Genomic DNA, 20000 nt, shown 5'->3' on the forward strand with positions numbered 1-20000 from the left:
CTCTGTCTCTGTCTGTCTGTCTGCAGAAGTTCAGACGGAGGGTTCAGGAGTCGACTCAGATGCTCAGAGAACTGGAGATTTCTCTTCGGACCAATCACATCGGGTATGTGACCTGTCTGTATCTCACCTGTCTGTATCTCACCTGTCTGTCTCTCATCTGTCTGTCACCTGTCTGTCTGTCACCTGTCTGTTTCTCACCTGTCTGTTTCTCACCTGTCTGTCTGACACATGTCTGTCTGTCTGTCATCTGTCTGTCTGTCACCTGTCTGTCTGTCACCTGTCTGTTTCTCACCTGTCTGTTTCTCACCTGTCTGTTGTCACCTGTCTGTCTGTATCTCACCTGTCTGTTTCTCACCTGTCTGTCTGTCTGTCACCTGTCTGTCTGTCACCTGTCTGTCTGTATCTCACCTGTCTGTCTGTATCTCACCTGTCTGTTTCTCACCTGTCTGTCTGTCACCTGTCTGTCTGTATCTCACCTGTCTGTTTCTCACCTGTCTGTCTGTCTGTCACCTGTCTGTCTGTATCTCACCTGTCTGTCTGTATCTCACCTGTCTGTCTGTCACCTGTCTGTTTCTCACCTGTCTGTTTCTCACCTGTCTGTATCTCACCTGTCTGTCTGTATCTCACCTGTCTGTTTCTCACCTGTCTGTCTGTCACCTGTCTGTCTGTCACCTGTCTGTCTGTATCTCACCTGTCTGTTTCTCACCTGTCTGTCTGTCTGTCACCTGTCTGTCTGTATCTCACCTGTCTGTTTCTCACCTGTCTGTCTGTCTGTCACCTGTCTGTCTGTATCTCACCTGTCTGTTTCTCACCTGTCTGTCTGTCACCTGTCTGTTTCTCACCTGTCTGTTTCTCACCTGTCTGTCTGTCACCTGTCTGTCTGTATCTCACCTGTCTGTCTGACACATGTCTGTCTGTCTCTCACCTGTCTGTTTCTCACCTGTCTGTCTGACACATGTCTGTCTGTCTGTCATCTGTCTGTTTCCCACCTGTCTGTCTGTCACCTGTCTGTTTCTCACCTGTCTGTTTCTCACCTGTCTGTTTCTCACCTGTCTGTCTGTATCTCACCTGTCTGTTTCTCACCTGTCTGTCTGTCTGTCACCTGTCTGTCTGTCACCTGTCTGTCTGTATCTCACCTGTCTGTCTGTATCTCACCTGTCTGTTTCTCACCTGTCTGTCTGTCTGTCACCTGTCTGTCTGTCACCTGTCTGTCTGTATCTCACCTGTCTGTCTGTATCTCACCTGTCTGTTTCTCACCTGTCTGTCTGTCTGTCACCTGTCTGTCTGTATCTCACCTGTCTGTTTCTCACCTGTCTGTCTGTCACCTGTCTGTTTCTCACCTGTCTGTTTCTCACCTGTCTGTCTGTCACCTGTCTGTCTGTATCTCACCTGTCTGTCTGACACATGTCTGTCTGTCTCTCACCTGTCTGTTTCTCACCTGTCTGTCTCTATCTGTCTGTCTACAGGTGGGTCAGGGAGTTCCTGAATGAGGAGAACCGGGGTCTGGGTGTCCTCGTAGAATATCTGTCCTTCGCTCAGTACGCCGTCACGTGAGTCTGAACCCACACACATTGGAACCCCTGCCTGTTCCCTAGAGAACCGACTGAACCAAGAGAACCGGGTGTTTTAACGTACCCGTCTTATAGAACCGACTGAACCAAGAGAACCGGGTGTTTCAACGTACCTGTCTTTATAGAACCGACTGAACCAAGAGAACCCCGTGTTTTAACGTACCTGTCTTTATAGAACCAACTTGTCCAAGAGAACCGAGTGTTTTAACGTACCTGTCTTTATAGAACCGACTGAACGAAGAGTGTTTAACACTAGAACCGCCAACGGGGTCAATTTGACCCAGAGCTGTTTTTTATTGTATGTAACTTTTTTCAATAACATATTAAACTACAAGTCCATGACTTTTCCTGAAAGTGTGTTATGTAGCACCCTATGTTGTTAAATTTTTCAATATGAAGTCAGATTGAAGAAATAGCCAAACAAATTGGCATTTATACCTATTTCCGCCAAGCGGGTCATATTGACCCGACCCCTTTTCGCGCTATTGATTTTGCGTGTAAACAAACATGACGTGTTGCTATAGCAACGCCTTTTGTCTACTGCAGTTCCTTATAGATAGATAGAGAGATAGAGAGATAGATAGATAGATAGATTGATAGCGACAGTCTGTGAAGGAGCTCACGGGAGACTGTTCGCGCTGCGCTCCGCAGCAAACAGCTGTTTGCTGCGCTCCGCAGCAAACAGCTGTTTGCTTTTCACCCAACAGCGACAACCGCCTCACGAAACGCTATATTATGTTGACAATAAACGAAACAATTTAACAAAATTGCTTGTCAAAATACCAATACCACAGGACCATTTTTCTTTTTAAAGTTACTTTTACCTTGAAAATCAATGCATTCTAATGCTGGGTCAATTTGACCCCGGTGGCGGTTTTAGGTATAAAAAATCTCTGGCGGTTCTAGTATTAAACGTTTCTATCTCTAGAGAATTGACTCAACTGAGTGTTTTAACGTTCCTGTCTTTAGAGAACCAAGTGTCTCAACGTACCTGTCTTTATAGAACCGACTGAACCAAGAGAGTGTTTAAACGTTTCTGTCTCTAGAGAATTGACTCAACTGAGTGTTTTAACGTTCCTGTCTTTAGAGAACCAAGTGTTTCAACATTCCTGTCTTTATAAAACCGACTGAACCGAGTGTTTTAGCGTTCCTGTCTTTAGAGAACCAAGTGCTTTAACATTCCTGTCTTTATAAAACTGATTGAACAGACGGACCAAGTGTTTCAACCTGATCGTCTTCATGTGGTGAACGCAGTAGGTTTAGCTTGTCATTGTGTTCCAAGAATGCAGGGTTGTTGGTTGTTCCTAGAGTCTCTAAAAGTACAATGGGAGCCAGAGCCTTTTCTTATCAAGCTCCACTTTTGTGGAATCAGCTTCCAGTTTGTGTTCGGGCGGCAGACACCCTATCCGTTTTTAAGAGTGCGCTTAAGACCTTCCTTTTTGATAAAGCTTATAGTTAGGGCTGATTAGATTCAGCCCCTAGTTTTGCTGATATAGGCTTAGTTTGTCGGGGGACATCTTACTTCTTCCTTCTCTCTGTCTATACCTGTGTACTCATGTTCCGATTAACCCAGCTTCCCCAAATGTCTTTCTTTTTGGTGTCTATATACGCCGCGATCCAGTGTCATGGATGATCCTGCGGTCCTGTGTCATGGATTGCGAGTCCTGGATCTTGAGTCGTGGCTGTGGTCCTGGATCATGAGTCCTGGATGGATATCCTCGTGGATTCATCTTCCTATTATACACACATGCATTGCCAAACATTTGGACTACCTATGTTGTAGATGTATTATCTCTTCAATTTACACACGGCATCTATTGCACGTCTGTCCGTCCTGGGAGAGGGATCCCTCCTCTGTTGCTCTCCCTGAGGTTTCTCCCATGTTCCCCTTTAAACTGTGGGGTTTTCTCTGGAAGTTTTTCCTTGTACGATGTGAGGGTCTGAGGACGGAGGGTCTGAGGACGGAGGGTCTGAGGACGGAGGGTCTGAGGACAGAGGGTCTGAGGACAGAGGGTCTGAGGACAGAGGGTGTCGTATTGTCATACTGATATTCTGTACAAACTGTGAAGTCCACTGAGACACATGTAACATTTGTGATATTGGGCTATATAAATAAACATTGATTGATTGACACTCATTTTGCCATTTTCCATTTATTGTATAGAAGTGTGGGGCAACACGTAGATGAGCAACATAAAGCCATTGTCAATATTACAGAAAAGGGCAGTAAGAATAATACATAAAGCTGATTCAAGAGAACACACCAACAGACTGTTTTTTAAGTCAGGACTCTTTAAACTCAAAGAGATAGCTGAGCTGCAAACATTATTAGTAATATTTACAACAGTTGTTTGTTTTTGGATCAGAGAAGAAAGACCACAGAAGGAAATTAAACTTTAAGCATCCTTATGCAAGGACTACTCTTAAGCAAATGTGTATTTTGGTGGTTGGTGTAAAATTGTGGAATCCTCAACAAAAGGATCTAAAGAATTGTAATTGTATTTTTCAGTTAAATAAATTGTCTAAATTAAGAAAGATGGGACTATATGAAGCAGAATGTGAATAAGTCTATGTGCTCTGGTCCTGCATTGCTAAACATTTTTGATGTCTTTGATGTGATGTCTGTTCTTTATTTGCAGGTCCCATTATTGCACCGCTTTCCACCTTCTTCTCCAGTATGGCTCAGGTGAGGGTGTACTGTTATGTTTGGCTGTGAACATTTCTTTTTTATTATGAAGGGCAGACCATCTATTTGTATTTGTTTGTTTTTTTAGAAAGGGGCTGGTCATATAAGAGGTTATTCTTCTCCCTGCTCCTTTTCGCTCAATGGTGTTTGTAGAGACATGTTTTGTTGGCAATTATTGTACATTTGGTTTCGCGTACCATGAGCGGGACAAATAAAAATGAAATGAAATAATGCTGACTCAGGGTTCAGGACTCATAATGCTGACTCAGGTCAGGGTTCAGGACTCATAATGCTGACTCAGGTCAGGGTTCAGGACTCATAATGCTGACTCAGGTCAGGGTTCAGGACTCATAATGCTGACTCAGGGTTCAGGACTCATAATGCTGACTCAGGGTTCAGGACTCATAATGCTGACTCAGGTCAGGGTTCAGGACTCATAATGATGACTCATGTCAGGGTTCAGGACTCATAATGATGACTCAGGGTTCAGGACTCATAATGATGACTCAGGGTTCAGGACTCATAATGATGACTCAGGTCAGGGTTCAGGACTCATAATGCTGACTCAAGTCAGGACTCATAGTGATGACTCATGTCAGGGTTCAGGACTCATAATGCTGACTCAGGTCAGGGGTCAGGACTCATAATGCTGACTCGGGTCAGGACTCATAATGCTGACTCAGGTCAGGGTTCAGGACTCATAATGCTGACTCAGGTCAGGGGTCAGGACTCATAATGCTGACTCAGGTCAGGGGTCAGGACTCATAATGCTGACTCAGGTCAGGGTTCAGGACTCATAGTGATGACTCAGGTCAGGGGTCAGGACTCATAATGCTGACTCATGTCAGGGTTCAGGACTCATAATGATGACTCAGGTCAGGGTTCAGGACTCATAATGCTGACTCAGGTCAGGGGTCAGGACTCATAATGCTGACTCAGGTCAGGGGTCAGGACTCATAATGCTGACTCAGGTCAGGGTTCAGGACTCATAGTGCTGACTCAAGTCAAGGTTCAGGACTCATAATGATGACTCAGGTCAGGGTTTAGGACTCATAACGCTGAGTCTTGTTGAGGACTCCTTCGGTCTGTATCTCGTCTCACATTTTTAGCCCCTCAGGTGAACTGTTGGATGACCAGCTCCTTCAGGGTGGGGGGGTCGTCTTTCAGGGAGGGAGGTCGGTCCTGCAGGCCCTGCAACTCATCCTGCAGGCGGGCCCCGGGCAGCCCCAGCCGGTAGCTCAGGTCCATCAGGAGGCGCAGCAGCGCTGCCCGGTGGCTCCGCAGGCCGCAGCGCCGGGCAACAGGCAGCGCCCTCTGAGCCGCATCCAACGCCTCCTGATGCTGCTGCAGGTCGCAGTGACAGACAGCCAGGGCACAGAGCGTTGGCAGGCGGAGGGCGGGACTCTGCCAGCACTGCAACTTATCCTGCAACACATGCACTTTACAACTATGAAAACATTAAGAGCAGTATAACTCAACTCAGTTTGTTCCACATGTATGGAGCATAATAACTGCACTTCTCCATGTTTAGTTCTCACTTGGGACAGAAAGCAGACCAGAAGACCTGAGAGTTCTGGTTCAGGGGACAGAAAACAGACCTGAGGGTTCTGGTTCTGAGGACAGAAATCAGACCTGAGGGTTCTGGTTCTGGGGACAGAAATCAGACCTGAGGGTTCTGGTTCTGAGGACAGAAATCAGACCTGAGGGTTCTGGTTCTGGGGACAGAAATCAGACCTGAGGGTTCTGGTTCTGAGGACAGAAATCAGACCTGAGGGTTCTGGTTCTGAGGACAAAAAGCAGACCTTTCTGGTTAATCTTGTAATAAACCTTTGTACCTGCAGCGCTAACACGTCTTCTAGCTGCCTCAGCGCCGGGCTGAACTGCCCCCCCCGCAGCAGCACCAGCGCCCCCCGCTGCTCGGCGTCCGTGAAGAAGGCAGCGAACAGAGGCGAGCGGCGGACGCAGCGCGTCGAGAAGAGTTTGGCCAGGTAGTCCTGCAGGGAGAGGCGGCGCTGCAACAGCACGGCGGCGCAGAAGTTCCCGCTCAGGAGTTTGGGGGGGGGCGACACGTCTTCCAGCGCCGAGTCGAACTCCTGCAGGAGGAGGCGCTGCAGCCGCAGGAAGTCGGAGTAACGGCGCTCCACGGACACACGGCGGGAATCGAAACTGCCCGACAACATCACCACCACCTCATACACCTGCACGCATCGTCTCACATCAGGAACACCCACAATACATCTTAAAAATAGAAATACTACATGAAATAAAAACAGATTAGGATCATTTTACTTTTACATATTTGATATCTCTGGCACTCCTGTGACTTAACCAGACCAAAATAAATTAATGAATACATTTTTTAAAGATTTTTTAAATAATATTAATGAATGAATAAAATAAGTAAATAAAATATATTGAATATACCGTATATTATTTGTTATTTAAGTAAAACAATGAATAAAATGAGTAAATATAAATTACTTCATCTCATCCTGCACATTGGTGTCCAACATAATCTATTTTATTTTATCTTAATTGTTTTATTTGTTTTATTGTTCATGTCTTATATTATAAATTATGTTACATTGTTGGAGGAGCTTAGGTTAGGGTTAGGGTCACCCAATGAAAATATTATTTAAAAGATAAATATAAATAAGTCACCACGTATTTGGACAGCTGGTTCTCAACAACTCGAGTGGACGGGATCTCAAACAGCAGGAGGACCGGATGCTCGCTCTTCTTCTCTGATGACAATTTCTGCTGCAGCTGCTTCGTTGTGAGAGCTACACACACACACACACACACACACACACACACACAGATATAAACAATGGGTGTTGTTTATGGGACTACAACATAATATCTCAGTTTTAATACGTTTTAAGAATAATAATAACCTTTTATATAATTTAGTTTAGCATCTGATTTATCTATGTTATGCTGGGTGACGAAAAACACCACGGTGCATTCCGGGACAGTACGGTATAATGATTGTATATAAAGTACCAGAAGCTGCAGACATCAGGTTGGTTTCTGCCATCTCACATCAGCTGCGTACAAAACACCAGAGGAATATTTCATATTAATACATATTAATACGTGATATAAGAGAATATAATATAAAATAATATAATATAAAATGTCTTAATGTCAGTGAAACAAACGCTCACCTTCCTGCAGCTCAGCGTGCTGAAGGAAAGCTCCAGAGAAGATTCTCAAACACTCTATCCTGAAAACACACACAGAGTATATTAAATATAAAGTATATTAAATATAAAGTACATTAAATATAAAGTATGTTATAAAGTACATTAAATATAAAGTATACTATATATAAAGTACATTAAATCTATGTTCCAGAGTGTGACGGACGGGCAGAAAGCAGGAAGCTGCAGCAGAGAAAAACAAATAAGAGGAAGTGAAAGTGAGGCTGTTTTATGACACGGGAGGAACAGGCGGGTGGAGTTAACCTCCTCTAAGTTAAAGACACACCAACACAATAAATACTGATTATTTGTACTCATGATTATTTGAAGTCTCTGGGCGTCGTTCAGCAGGAAGCTGAAAACGGCCCTGCTGATGTTCAGGTGGATATATCAAATGATATCAATCAGCCATCGATCATATATCAAGTCAAATTATAGCAACTCAAGTTATGAGGGAAAAGTCCAATTTGATTAAAAAAGAAAGTCACATTTTGAGAAAAACCTATATAAAAAAGAATAAACGAACCAAAGGAATTGAAATCGATGAAGCAGATTCACACTTCCAGTATTACTATACTATTATATTTACATATAGACAAAAGTATTGGGCCACCTACACATTACACCCACAGCTTTCCCATTCTAAATTCTCAGGCATTAATGTGAATGCCCTAACCCCTTTGCAGCTGTAACAGCTTCCACTCTTCTGGGAAGGCATTCTAAAACATGTTGGTGTGTCTCTGTGTGACGGCCACGGGTTGGAGTTCAATGGGTTCAGGTCAAGTTCTTCCACCAAACTCATCCACCAGGCCTTCATGGATCTGCTTTGTGAGACTCAGTCATGCTGGAAGAAAAAGGTTCTTCTTCCCCAAACTGTTTCCACAAAGTAGGAAGCATAGAATTGTCCAAAATGAATTGGTAAGATGAAGCATGAAGAATCACTTCACTAGAGCTAAGGGGCCGAGGCCAACCCAAGAAAAACAACCATAGCATTATCCCTCATCCACCAAAACGTTACAGTTGGCACAATGCAGTCAAGCAGGTAACGTTCTCCTGGCATTCAACAAACCCAGACTCATCAGACGGATAGAGAAGCGTGATTGGTCCACAGAACACGTTTCCTCTGCTCCAGAGTCCAGAGGCGGCTTTACACCCCTCCATCCGACGCTTGGCATTGTGCTCGGTGATGTAAGGCTTGCATTTTTTAACAATACCACTTACAGTTGATCGTGGAATATCTAGGAGAGAAAAAGAAGAAATTAACTGACATCCTGTTTCAGAACCATGTTGGACTTCTGTCTTCAGAAGGAGCCTTTCTTTCAGAGATGTTTGTAAAGGCAGACTGCATGGTGTTTTATTTGATACACCTAGGCAATGGGACTGAATGAAACACCTGAATTCAATTATTCAGAGGGGTGTCCCAGTACATTTGTCTATATAGTGTACAGTATATATATAAAATAATGTGTGTGTGTGTGTGTGTGTGTGTGTGTGTGTGTGTGTGTGTGTGTGTGTGTGTGTGTGTGTGTGTGTGTGTGTGTGTGTGTGTGTGTGTGTGTGTGTGTTGATCGTGCCCAGTGGGCGTTCCATCCTCCCAGAGGTCAGGGCGTGTTCAGGGTTTGAGGAAATGTCTGTGTGCAGAGGAAGAGGAGTCTTCCTGCAACCAAGGACTGTGTGTGTGTGTGTGTGTGTGTGTGTGTGTGTGTGTGTGTGTGTGTGTGTGTGTGTGTGTGTGTGTGTGTGTGTGTGTGTGTGTGTGTGTGTGTGTGTGTGTGTGTGTGTGTGTGTGGGAGCAGTGGGCAGCTATTGCACAGCGTCCGCAATGTGAGTGAGGGGTGGGGGGTGTCCGGTGCCTTGCTCAAGGGCAGGGCCCAGGAGGTGAACTGGGACCTCACCAAGTAGCAGTCCACACTCCATATTTTAGGTCTGTCCGGGGGCTTGAACCGGGGACCCTACAGCACACAGCCCAAGCCCCTACTGACTGAGACCCTATTCCTGTTCTTCTTCTACAGGTTTATCCCTGTGGCTCTGGTGTTTAGAGAATGCCGGTGTGTTGAATAGCAGGAAGTGACTCTCTGCTTCCTGTCCAATAGGAGCACTTCCCTGCTGGTCTGGAGCTGCATAAACATGGACGCTCTGATGCTGCTGCTGGTCCTGCTCGCCTCCCGCTGTAAGTACATCAACTAAAAGTATTTTATTCTGAGAGAAGACAGATTCAGCAGATCTCTGTGAAGGAGAGAAACCCTCATTCACTGCTGCTTGTGTGTACAGATGTATCCCAAAGTTAGCAGCACGTAATGCATCAGGAGCATATTCAAACATTACATGTCAGAAAAGGTATATATTTAATTCAATATAACAAATATTGGGGGGCCTTCATGGTGATATCAGGAACAGCTAAAGACTATTCATCATAGGATGTTATATGATTATGAACATGTTATAAAGCATTTTAAATTATGTACCAGAGATAAAATACTAAGACTTCTCAGTTATTCTGAAATCTGCTTTTATTTCTTTATCATTTCAAATCATTGAAGTTTCTCTTTTTCTCGATACACTTGTTATCAAACAGGAGAATCTGAGACATGTTAGGGGGTACAATCTATACCTAAAATGTAATAAGATCAAAAAACTTATTTCTGACGTCGGCTGATACACTCTTTAATGTTTGTTTAAACTAATGTTGGTCTTTATGACAAGTAACATATGTATACTGGTAACTAGATGGAGAAGAGATACACAAATATATAAAGGATAGTCAAATTAAAATAAAATAATATTTTATTATTTTATAAAAAATAGTTAAAAGGAAAAAAAAGAAAGATAATAAATAAAGAATTGATCATTATAATGTATTTATTAATAATATCAAGAATAATTAGACCCGGATGATTGCATCACTATTATAATCATATATGTATTTATTATATACCTTTTTCTGAATAAACCTTGTTCGTCGTCTGCTGAGCAGTTCATTCTAATATCTTACAGTTATTATTAAAGTGTATCCGAATGATTTAAAATGTGTTCAGAGAGAGTGTGTGACAGAGTCCACCTCACACCTGCGTCAACAGGAAGTGCGTTAATGAGCAGAGAGTCCAGCACTTCCTGTTCATTGTTTCTGCTGTCCGTCAGACAGGAAGTACGACAGCAGAGCACTTCCTGTCAGAGGCTCAGCCAACATCTTCACCCAAACGTCTCTCGACTCTCTGAGCGGCAGAGACACACTTTAAACACTGAGTGATAATAACAACAACAATAATAACAACAACAACAACAATAATGATAGCAATAGTGGCAGTGGCTCAGTCTGGGACTTGGTCTTGGAACGTAGAGTCGCCGGTTCACGTCCTGATCGGACTAAAACAAATATATGGCACCTGACCTCAAAACGTCCCTTGACGCTGGATAACTGACAGCCTCTCTGCTCAGCACCTCCCCTAAGTGTGTGTGTGTGTGTGTGTGTGTGTGTGTGTGTGTGTGTGTGTGTGTGTGTGTGTGTGTGTGTGTGTGTGTGTGTGTGTGTGTGTGTGTGTGTGTGTGTGTGTGTGTGTGTGTGTGTGTGTGTGTGTGTGTGTGTGTGTGTGTGTGTGTGTGTGTGTGTGTGTGTGTGTGTGTGTGTGTGTGTGTGTGTGTGTGTGTGTGTGTGTGTGTGTGTGTGTGTGTGTGTGTGTGTGTGTGTGTGTGTGTGTGTGTGTGTGTGTGTGTGTGTGTGTGTCTGTCTGTCTGTCTGTCTGTCTGTCTGTCTGTCTGTCTGTCTGTCTGTCTGTCTGTCTGTCTGTCTGTCTGTCTGTCTGTCTGTCTGTCTGTCTGTCTGTCTGTCTGTCTGTCTGTCTGTCTGTCTGTCTGTCTGTCTGTCTGTCTGTCTGTCTGTCTGTCTGTCTGTCTGTCTGTCTGTCTGTCTGTCTGTCTGTCTGTCTGTCTGTCTGTCTGTCTGTCTGTCTGTCTGTCTGTCTGTCTGTCTGTCTGTCTGTCTGTCTGTCTGTCTGTCTGTCTGTCTGTCTGTCTGTCTGTCTGTCTGTCTGTCTGTCTGTCTGTCTGTCTGTCTGTCTGTCTGTCTGTCTGTCTGTCTGTCTGTCTGTCTGTCTGTCTGTCTGTCTGTCTGTCTGTCTGTCTGTCTGTCTGTCTGTCTGTCTGTACAGAATACAGTTACGTGTTTTAAAAACGTAATCAGATTACTTTTAGATTACTTTTGGATTACTTTCACTTCACTGTGTATACCTTCAGAATCATTTTAACCACACACATCTATACAAACACACACACACACACACACACACACACACACACACACACAATTTAAAAGCAGACTTTTGTTCCTCCATGTTTCGTTGTTATTGTTTCACTGAGCGGACCCGCACATTCTTTTCAAACGCTCCCTTTTTTGGTCCATCTGCGGCGGTAATAGGTTTTGTGCGCTGTGATGATTCGGCTGTACCTTTAGTAATGAATATTAAATGTTGTGAGAAAATCTTTCCACCAATAATTCCAATAAGTAATCTAAAATGTATTCACTTCAGGTTTACGAAAGTAACTGTAATCAGATTACTCGTTTTTCAAATGTAACGCAAGCTGAATACAGTTACTTGATTTTTGTATTCTGATTACGTAACGCCATTACATGTATTCCGTTACAACCCAACCCTGGCCGCCGCCATGATAGTCTTGTTAGTAAACACAAACATGCCCACAGCGCGTCTCTGCATGTGACACAGGAAGTAGTACGTAGTAAGTAAGTACGTAGTATCTAGTAAGTACTGTACTTAAGTACAGTTCTCATCTCAGTTCGCCTCGCTGTTGGCGCTGCTCACCAACGTCTGGGAGCCGAGACTATATAACAAAAAATGACGGAGTAACGCACCATGTAGTAACGGGAACTGAGTTACTGAATTTAAAAAAGAACGCGTTAGAGTACTAGTTACTGCCAAAAATAACGGCGTTACTTTGTAACGCGTAAGTCCCAACACTGAGTAATGGTAGTGGTTTTTTCGGAACACACTATAGAAAATTACTGTAGTAATACTATAGAGTTGGCTATGGTGATCTTATAGTATATCTATAGTTAATTGGCTTTAATAATGATGTAGTCATCCCTATAGTAAGTATTGTAACAACAAATAAAAGTTAGCAAGCAGAGCAGTTTCAATTTGAAAGACAGGGACTTTATTAACAAAATATAATACTTTGTTCACAGAATATGTATATGAATAACTTAAATGTAAAAAATTACAAGAACAATTTCAGGCCCGAAACAGAAATGGTTGGCCAATGAAATGAAGGTGTGAAAAAGTGTCCAAGCCCCTATATATATTTCACATTCATATACTTACAACCCATGCCTCTCTACCAAGTCAGAGATGCAAACGTTTCAACTTTCATCAAATATTTCTGGAGTTTTCTTCTTAAGTAGATCACTAAGGCCATTCAGAAGAACTGGTTCTTGTGTAGGCTGAACAAAATAATGAGAGCAAGTACAGCACAAAGTAAAGTTCTGGCCTGTGTGATTTTTTGAAACACAATTGAACAAGCATGGTAAATATATACCTGAGTTTGACAGACTTCTCTTAGGACAGGCTGAAGATTCGGTGCTTCAGAAAAGTGCACTTGGAATCTGTCAAAGTTACTGATGTTCTCACTTCTATCAACATCTATAAACTCTTGGAAGTCTGTGCTGTATTTTAAAATCCTATCAAGGACAAATCCAAATTCACCTGTTACTTCCAGGAGATGGTTTGTGCTTTGGACACTGTAGATTTTTCTTTTAATTTCCTTTCCATTCTTAAATGAAATTGCAAGGACTTTAACAGATTCCTGCTGCTCATTCCCGCTTCCTATAATTATAAGAAAAAGACAAATTCATCCTGATGTTGACTAATCATATTATGCCGGATTAAATTAAATGCCATCATCTATCATCTTCTAGTTAAACCCATTAATACACACCTTATATAAGTTATAAGCATTATGGTAATTTTGGGTTAATTAACTTCGCTGTGTCAGGGACATGTTAAGGAAAGCCTGCCGGCCCTTCCCACTGACCAATCAAATCATCGGAAGGGAAGGCCTGACGGTGCCGTGCGTGACGCTCATGGATGTATAATAAGAACTGAGCATAGAGCATGCCCAGTTGAGTTGCCCCCCGAGCTCCCACCCTCAGATGCGCGTTCATAATGACGAGGAAAATAATAAATATATGACAGATGGAATATTAAATATAGAACAGATTATATGAATGTAAAATGTACAATGTGGTTTTATTCCAAGAGAAACTATGGAGCAGAGACTTCTCTTCCAGCCAGAGGTGATTTGTTGTACAGAGTTATTGCAGTGGGCAGGAATGTTCTGACATCATCAGAAAAAAACACCTTGCATTTGGCTGCTACAGTGTCAGTGCTGTTTGTGTGTACTGCTGTGTCCCTTCACAGCATGAGGCTTTTCATCAGGATTTGAATACTGTACATCTTTCATGAGCTCAAACTGATTTCAACCCTGACAAACTGATCTCATGAGGTTTACAGAGTCAGAGACACATCCTCTGAACCCTCCATGTGATCAACATGTCGGGGGGTGTGATGGAGTCTGTCTGGAGACTAAGCCTCTGGTGAACAGAGCATATTTCAGATCAGAGTTGCTCTCTACATATTTCAGTGGTTACATATTTTAGTGGTTACTGACATTTCACACAACAACTTTATCCTTGTTTTTCAGACACATCTTCTGCGTCCACCATCTTTTATTCCTACACACATGAACCCTCAAGCACCGGCTACACTGCTAAGAGTCCCTCCATCACCATCACTGACAAGCGACTATCTGAAGCAGGAGGAACCCACTCGACAACTGGACAGGTCACCGCTTCAGATGTCCACAGCTTAATAACTGACGGAGATTCAATATTTGGGGACCATGTCTCCAAACCAGAAATAGGGACGACGGTTACAGCAGGCTCCAGTCCTGATGCCTCAGCTTCAACATCTGTTCCAACATCTGTAGATGACAAATCTAAACCAGAAACAGGGACGACGGTTACAGCAGACTCCAGTCCTGATGCCTCAGCTTCAACATCTGTTCCAACATCTGTAGATGACAAATCTAAACCAGAAACAGGGACGACGGTTACAGCAGACTCCAGTCCTGATGCCTCAGCTTCAACATCTGTTCCAACATCTGTAGACGACAAATCTAAACCAGAAACAGGGACGACGGTTACAGTAGGCTCCAGTCCTGATGCCTCAGCTTCAACATCTGTTCCAACATCTGTAGACGACAAATCTAAACCAGAAACAGGGACGACGGTTACAGCAGACTCCAGTCCTAATAAATCAGCTCCAACATCTGTTCCAACATCTGTGGAGGACAAATCTAGACCAGAAACAGGGACGACGGTTACAGCAGACTCCAGTCCTAATAAATCAGCTCCAACATCTGTTCCAACATCTGTAGAGGACAAATCTAGACCAGAAACAGGGACGACGGTTACAGCAGACTCCAGTCCTGATGCCTCAGCTTCAACATCTGTTCCAACATCCGTCGACGACAAATCTAAACCAGAAACGGGGACAACGGTGACAGCAGACTCCAGTCCTGATGCCTCAGCTTCAACATCTGTTCCAACATCTGTAGATGACACATCTAAACCAGAAACAGGGACGACGGTTACAGCAGACTCCAGTCCTAATACATCAGCTCCAACATCTGTTCCAACATCTGTAGACGACAAATCTAAACCAGAAACAGGGACGACGGTTACAGTAGACTCCAGTCCTGATGCCTCAGCTTCAACATCTGTTCCAACATCTGTAGACGACAAATCTAAACCAGAAACAGGGACGACGGTTACAGCAGACTCCAGTCCTGATGCTTCAGCTTCAACATCTGTTCCAACATCTGTAGACGACAAATCTAAACCAGAAACAGGGACGACGGTTACAGCAGACTCCAGTCCTAATACATCAGCTCCAACATCTGTTCCAACATCTGTAGATGACAAATCTAAACCAGAAACAGGGACGACGGTTAGCGCAGACTCCAGTCCTGAGGCCTCAGCTTCAGGCACTGATCCTTCAGTTCTAAACAGCACCCGCATTCTCTCCTCAAGTCCGGCTGAGTTTGAGAAAGACGTATGGCAGAGTTCATCAGCTAGAAATCTTCTTCAGCTTTGGACAGAAGCAGAGACTATATCGGAGAACCAAGAAGTTTCAACCTTGAACACCGTCTCTGACTGCAATGATCCTGAATCTGAAGCTGCAGCTGTGACTCTGGTTCCCTCCACAGGTTCCTCCACAGGTCCCTCCACAGGTTCCTCCACAGGTTCCTCCACAGGTTCCTCCACAGGTCCCTCCACAGGTTCCTCCACAGGTTCCTCCACAGGTTCCTCCACAGGTCCCTCCACAGGTTCCTCCACAGGTTCCTCCACAGGTTCCTCCACAGGTCCCTCCACAGGTCCCTCCACAGGTCCCTCCACCGGTTCCTCCACAGGTTCCTCCACAGATCCCTCCACCGGTTCCTCCACAGGTTCCTCCACAGGTTCCTCCAAAGGTTCCTCCAAAGGTTCCTCCACAGGTTCCTCCAGAACCTCCAGAGATTCTGGCACCACTGATTCTCTGGGCACCTCCAACGTTACCTCTGGAGGCATCCCCGATGTTACCTTAACCTCCAAGGTCACTTCGGATGTTATTTTTGCTTCATCTGCGGTTTCTATCACTGAATCAAACAAACTCTATGCAACTCATTCAACACCACCTGTATCCTCCGCTGCCACGCCTCTTCCAAAGACAGCTTGCGTAGCAACGTCTGTCATGGAGACGCTTCCACCACCCACCCCTCAAACTCTGTCCATTTCCAGAACTTCTCTTGGTATTCCTCTGTCGCAGCCGACACTCTCTACCATTCACCAGAAAATCTCAGCAAGTACAGACACTGAAGGCGCTCTTCCTACATCCCGGGGGGGGAACACCACCACAAGTCCAACAAACTCACCTGTGACCACCGCCAAACCCACTACCAGTCCAGTAACCACTGCCAAACCCGCTACCAGACCAGTAACCACCAGGAAACCCACTAACTCACCTGTAACAACCACCTATCCCATTACCACATCTGTAACGACCAACAAACCCACTACCACACCTGTGACCACCACCTATCCCATTACCCCCCCGGTAACCGAGACCTATCCCACAACCACACCTGTAACCACTACCAAACCCACCACCACACTTGTAACTTCCACCAAACCCACTAACAGACCTATAACTGCCACCAAGCCCACTACCACACCTGGGACCACCACCTATCCCACTTCCACACCTGTAACCACCAAACCCACCGCCACACCTGTAACAACCACCAAACCGACTACCATACCTGTGAACACCACCAAACCAACAGCCACACCTGTAACCACCAACACACCCATAACCACACCTGCAACCACCAAACCAACAGCCACACCTGTAACCATCAACACACCCATAACCGCACCTGCAACCACCGCCAAACCAACAGCCACACCTGTAACAGCCACCAAACCCACTACCACATCTGTTACCACCACCAAACCCACTACCACACCAGTAACCCCCACCAAATCCATTACCACACCTGCAACCACCACCAAACTGACAGCCACACCTATAAGCACCACCAAACCCACCACCACACCTGTAACCACCACCAAACCCACTACAACACCAGGAACCACCACCAAACCCACTACCACACCTGTAACCACCAACAAAACCACTACCACACCTGTGACCACCACCAAACCAACTACCACACCTATGCCAACCACCACCAATCCAACAGCCACACCTGTAACCACCAACACACCCATAACCACACCTTCAACCACCACCAAACCAACAGCCACACCAGTAACCACCACCAAATCCAGTACCACACCTGTGACCACCACCAAACCAACAGCCACACCTATAAGCGCCACCAAACCGACCACCACGCCAGTAACCACCACCAAACCCTCTACAACACCTGTAAGCACCACCAAACCCACTACCACAACGGTCACATTCATGACACAACCCAGCACCAGTTCAGCGATTGCAGCTCCAACCAGAGCCACCACAGCTTCTCCTCCGACTGCGACCACAGCTGTAAGTACTCAGGCTGCTCTCTTATGCTGCGTAGAGGGGAAAGGCATTAAAACCATTTTTAAAACAGAAATGTTAATGGATATAACTCAATGGCAGATCTGTACGCATATAAGCTGTTAGCTGTTCCTTAATTGGCTATGAAATGTTCAATCATCTATGAGGAAACAATCTCAGAAGTGCAAGAATCCTGCAGAGACATTAGCTTCAGTTAAGACTAACCTTTTTATTTGTGGCTACTAGAATGACCGACAGTTCAATTTGTTTACTCAAGCGTCAAATTTGTGTGACATGTTCTCTCGTAAGCCAATCAGCGGTGAGGATCTCAGCCTGCCATCACTGACGTTGAATCAGAAAACCAAAACAGCAGCCGTTATCTGTTAGCCCTCAGAGCACACAGCTCCTCATATCTGTTCAGAAACTGGAGAAAAGTTATACATGAACAAACCACAGACTGTCTGTGGCATGGCGAATACAGTCGCTGCTTTATTGATGTCTGTGTGGCGTTGTTGTGAGTTTGGACGGCTACAACAAGTTAATACACTACAGCTACAACGTTAGCTTAGCCTGATCGATCCAATCTCCATTCAGACAAACAAGTATTTTAAAAGTGTTTCCTCTGCCGTCTTGTCTGCACACTAATTTTGGCATCATTTTGAAGCGTGTATTACAATTAAATCACGGTAAAATGTCTTCATTTTGATGTAGTTGGTATCTACCATAGTATTTTCATGGATATAAGCCCCGCCCCCTCACCAGTGCGTCTTGTTTGAATGATGCGACTAAACACAGCTGACAGCCGCGGTGAAACTTGAGCGATTAGAGCGATGCGGTTAGAGCGATGCTAATGGTGTGAACGCATCATTAGTGTCCGTCAGTATATCTGAAATGACTAGGTTAGATACGTTAGCGAGCTAGTTGACAGCAAGGAGTCATGTGATCACATTGTTAAAATAAGCCAATAAATCATTTTAGGTACATTTCCAACAACAGTGACAGTTGGCTGACTAAAAAATAAACATCAATAAATCAGAAGAAAGAAAAAAATAATAATACATTTGTTTTAATGTAGTCATTATTATTACTATTATTGTTATTGTTGTATTTTAATATTTTTCTTCTTTTTTTGTCGTTTATTTGAACAGGGACAATGCACATTGATGAACACTTTAAACAAATAATGCTTCAAATGTAAATATGCTGGATTTTAGCTTTGAGCTCATTTCCATCCCTAGTCCGTCACATACAACATTTAATATGACATTTATAAACATATCAAAAAAAGATACATGATATGCAGAAAGAGCAAGAGCAGCATATACAAGCATTTAAGACATGGCAGTACAATATAGCAGCTATGACATATAAAGTGCAAGAGAAGATAAAAGAGCTACATAATTTGCAAGAGGTGATACCCCTGTGTTAAAGTGCATTTAGTGGTGATTGCACGTCTGTTTGTTTCTCAACCATTCTTTTGGTTGACCTTTAAAACTATTGAGTGTGGGACAATCCGTATCTCAGTTGTTGTATTTTGATCAATGAATTAGTTACTAAGTGAGTAGTCTCACCTATGGTGATGTCACTTCTTGTTTCAGGTGTCCCGCTGCTCAGTGAACTTCTCCAACATCAGCTGGAGCTCCGGTGCTGTGTCAGTATCCTTCAGCACCCCTGGACCCTCCTGTAGCTTCATCCTGATCACCGGGGAGCCCACCCGACCCACTCCCTGCAACCCAGACCAGGGGGGCTTCACCTGCCGGGTCACAGGTCTGAGTCCTGGGACCCGGTACCAGGTAATGGTGATCTCAGAGCAGGACGGAGAGAGTGGCAGCACGACGGTGCGCACAGGTAACATAACATTATTTATAATATTATTATAAATAATATACCTGTCTTATCAGTTTAAAAATGCTTATGAACTTCATATCAGTTCACACAGCCATTATTGCCCTGTATTTCGATATAGATATATTATGATATTCTATATTTGATCTAATGTCCCCCTGCAGCGCCTCTTCCTGTGCAGAAGCTGATGGTCCGTCATGCTGATGAAACCGCGCTGAGCGTCCTGTGGAGCCCCCCCCCCGGGGAGTGGGACGGCTTCACGGTCTTCCTCCGACAGGCTGACCCCCATCGGATGGACCCCGCCCTCCAACAGGCTGACCCCCATCAGATGGACCCTTCCCTCCCTCAGGTGGCCCCCGCCCTCCCTCAGGAGGCCCCCACTCTCCCTCAGGTGGCCCCCGCCCCAATGGAGGTGTGGAGGGTCCTCCCCCGGGAGGCCAAAGAATTTACCTTTACCACCCTGACCTCAGGAGAGCAGTACACCGTCACCGTGATGACCAACAGCGGCAACCTGAGCAGCTCAGCCTCCGTCAGAGCATACACCCGTACGTAGCTCACACTCTGATATATTGTTAGC

At 44.6% G+C, this 20000-nt stretch overlaps 3 protein-coding genes across 12 annotated transcripts in view; 2 read left to right on the forward strand and 1 right to left on the reverse strand.

Moving 5' to 3' along the window:
- LOC307038659 (uncharacterized protein) overlaps nt 1–6236 on the forward strand; it is an 8250-nt gene extending 2014 nt beyond the window's left edge. Inside the window, exons 3-6 of one of the 4 annotated variants that reach the window (XM_079680244.1) lie at nt 27–103; nt 1467–1550; nt 4211–4257; nt 6099–6236. In XM_079680244.1, the coding sequence (XP_079536370.1) occupies nt 27–103; nt 1467–1490 (101 nt within the window). In that variant the 3' untranslated portion in view covers nt 1491–1550; nt 4211–4257; nt 6099–6236. Of the gene's footprint in view, nt 1–26; nt 104–1466; nt 1551–1796; nt 2158–2760; nt 4795–4940; nt 5065–6098 lie in introns of those variants that run through there. The other 3 variants (XM_079680243.1, XM_079680245.1, XR_013808050.1) reach the window with 3 other exon arrangements.
- Nucleotides 5354–7687, reverse strand: snx20 (sorting nexin 20). Of its 5 annotated transcripts, none has more exons than XM_079680238.1 (6): nt 7600–7686; nt 7428–7486; nt 7264–7307; nt 6919–7040; nt 6093–6455; nt 5354–5682 (listed from the first exon to the last, which is right to left on the reverse strand). In XM_079680238.1, exons 3-6 carry the CDS (start codon nt 7295–7297, stop codon nt 5371–5373), a joined length of 831 nt encoding a protein of 276 aa, XP_079536364.1. In that variant the 5' UTR covers nt 7298–7307; nt 7428–7486; nt 7600–7686; the 3' UTR covers nt 5354–5370. The 5 variants fall into 5 exon arrangements, with proteins under 5 accessions (XP_079536364.1, XP_079536368.1, XP_079536367.1 ...); XM_079680242.1 differs by having other exon boundaries at nt 7155–7307; nt 7428–7481; nt 7600–7647; XM_079680241.1 differs by having other exon boundaries at nt 7155–7307; nt 7600–7643.
- A 1849-nt stretch (nt 7688–9536) lies between these two features.
- The window catches only part of LOC307041308 (receptor-type tyrosine-protein phosphatase beta-like), a 109738-nt gene continuing 99274 nt past the window's right edge, over nt 9537–20000 (forward strand). For all 3 annotated transcript variants that reach the window (XM_079684623.1, XM_079684624.1, XM_079684625.1), the window contains exons 1-4: nt 9537–9633; nt 14175–17584; nt 19177–19426; nt 19588–19968. In XM_079684623.1, the coding sequence (XP_079540749.1) occupies nt 9591–9633; nt 14175–17584; nt 19177–19426; nt 19588–19968 (4084 nt within the window). In that variant the 5' untranslated portion in view covers nt 9537–9590. The remainder of the gene's footprint in view (nt 9634–14174; nt 17585–19176; nt 19427–19587; nt 19969–20000) is intronic.

The sequence above is a fragment of the Notothenia rossii genome, assembly GCF_949606895.1.
Source record: "Notothenia rossii genome assembly, chromosome: 5".
NCBI classification, from domain to species: domain Eukaryota; kingdom Metazoa; phylum Chordata; class Actinopteri; order Perciformes; family Nototheniidae; genus Notothenia; species Notothenia rossii.

Bases quoted from the DNA above. Each gene is read 5' to 3' on its own strand.
- snx20 (XM_079680238.1), bottom strand. From the start codon at position 7,297: ATGGCAGAAACCAACCTGATGTCTGCAGCTTCTG. The intron at 6,456-6,918 runs GTGACTTATTTA...CGATGCGTGCAG, and splicing joins ACCAGCTGTCCAAATACGTG to GTGTATGAGGTGGTGGTGAT. The intron at 5,683-6,092 runs GTACAAAGGTTT...CATGTGTTGCAG, and splicing joins AAGACGTGTTAGCGCTGCAG to GATAAGTTGCAGTGCTGGCA.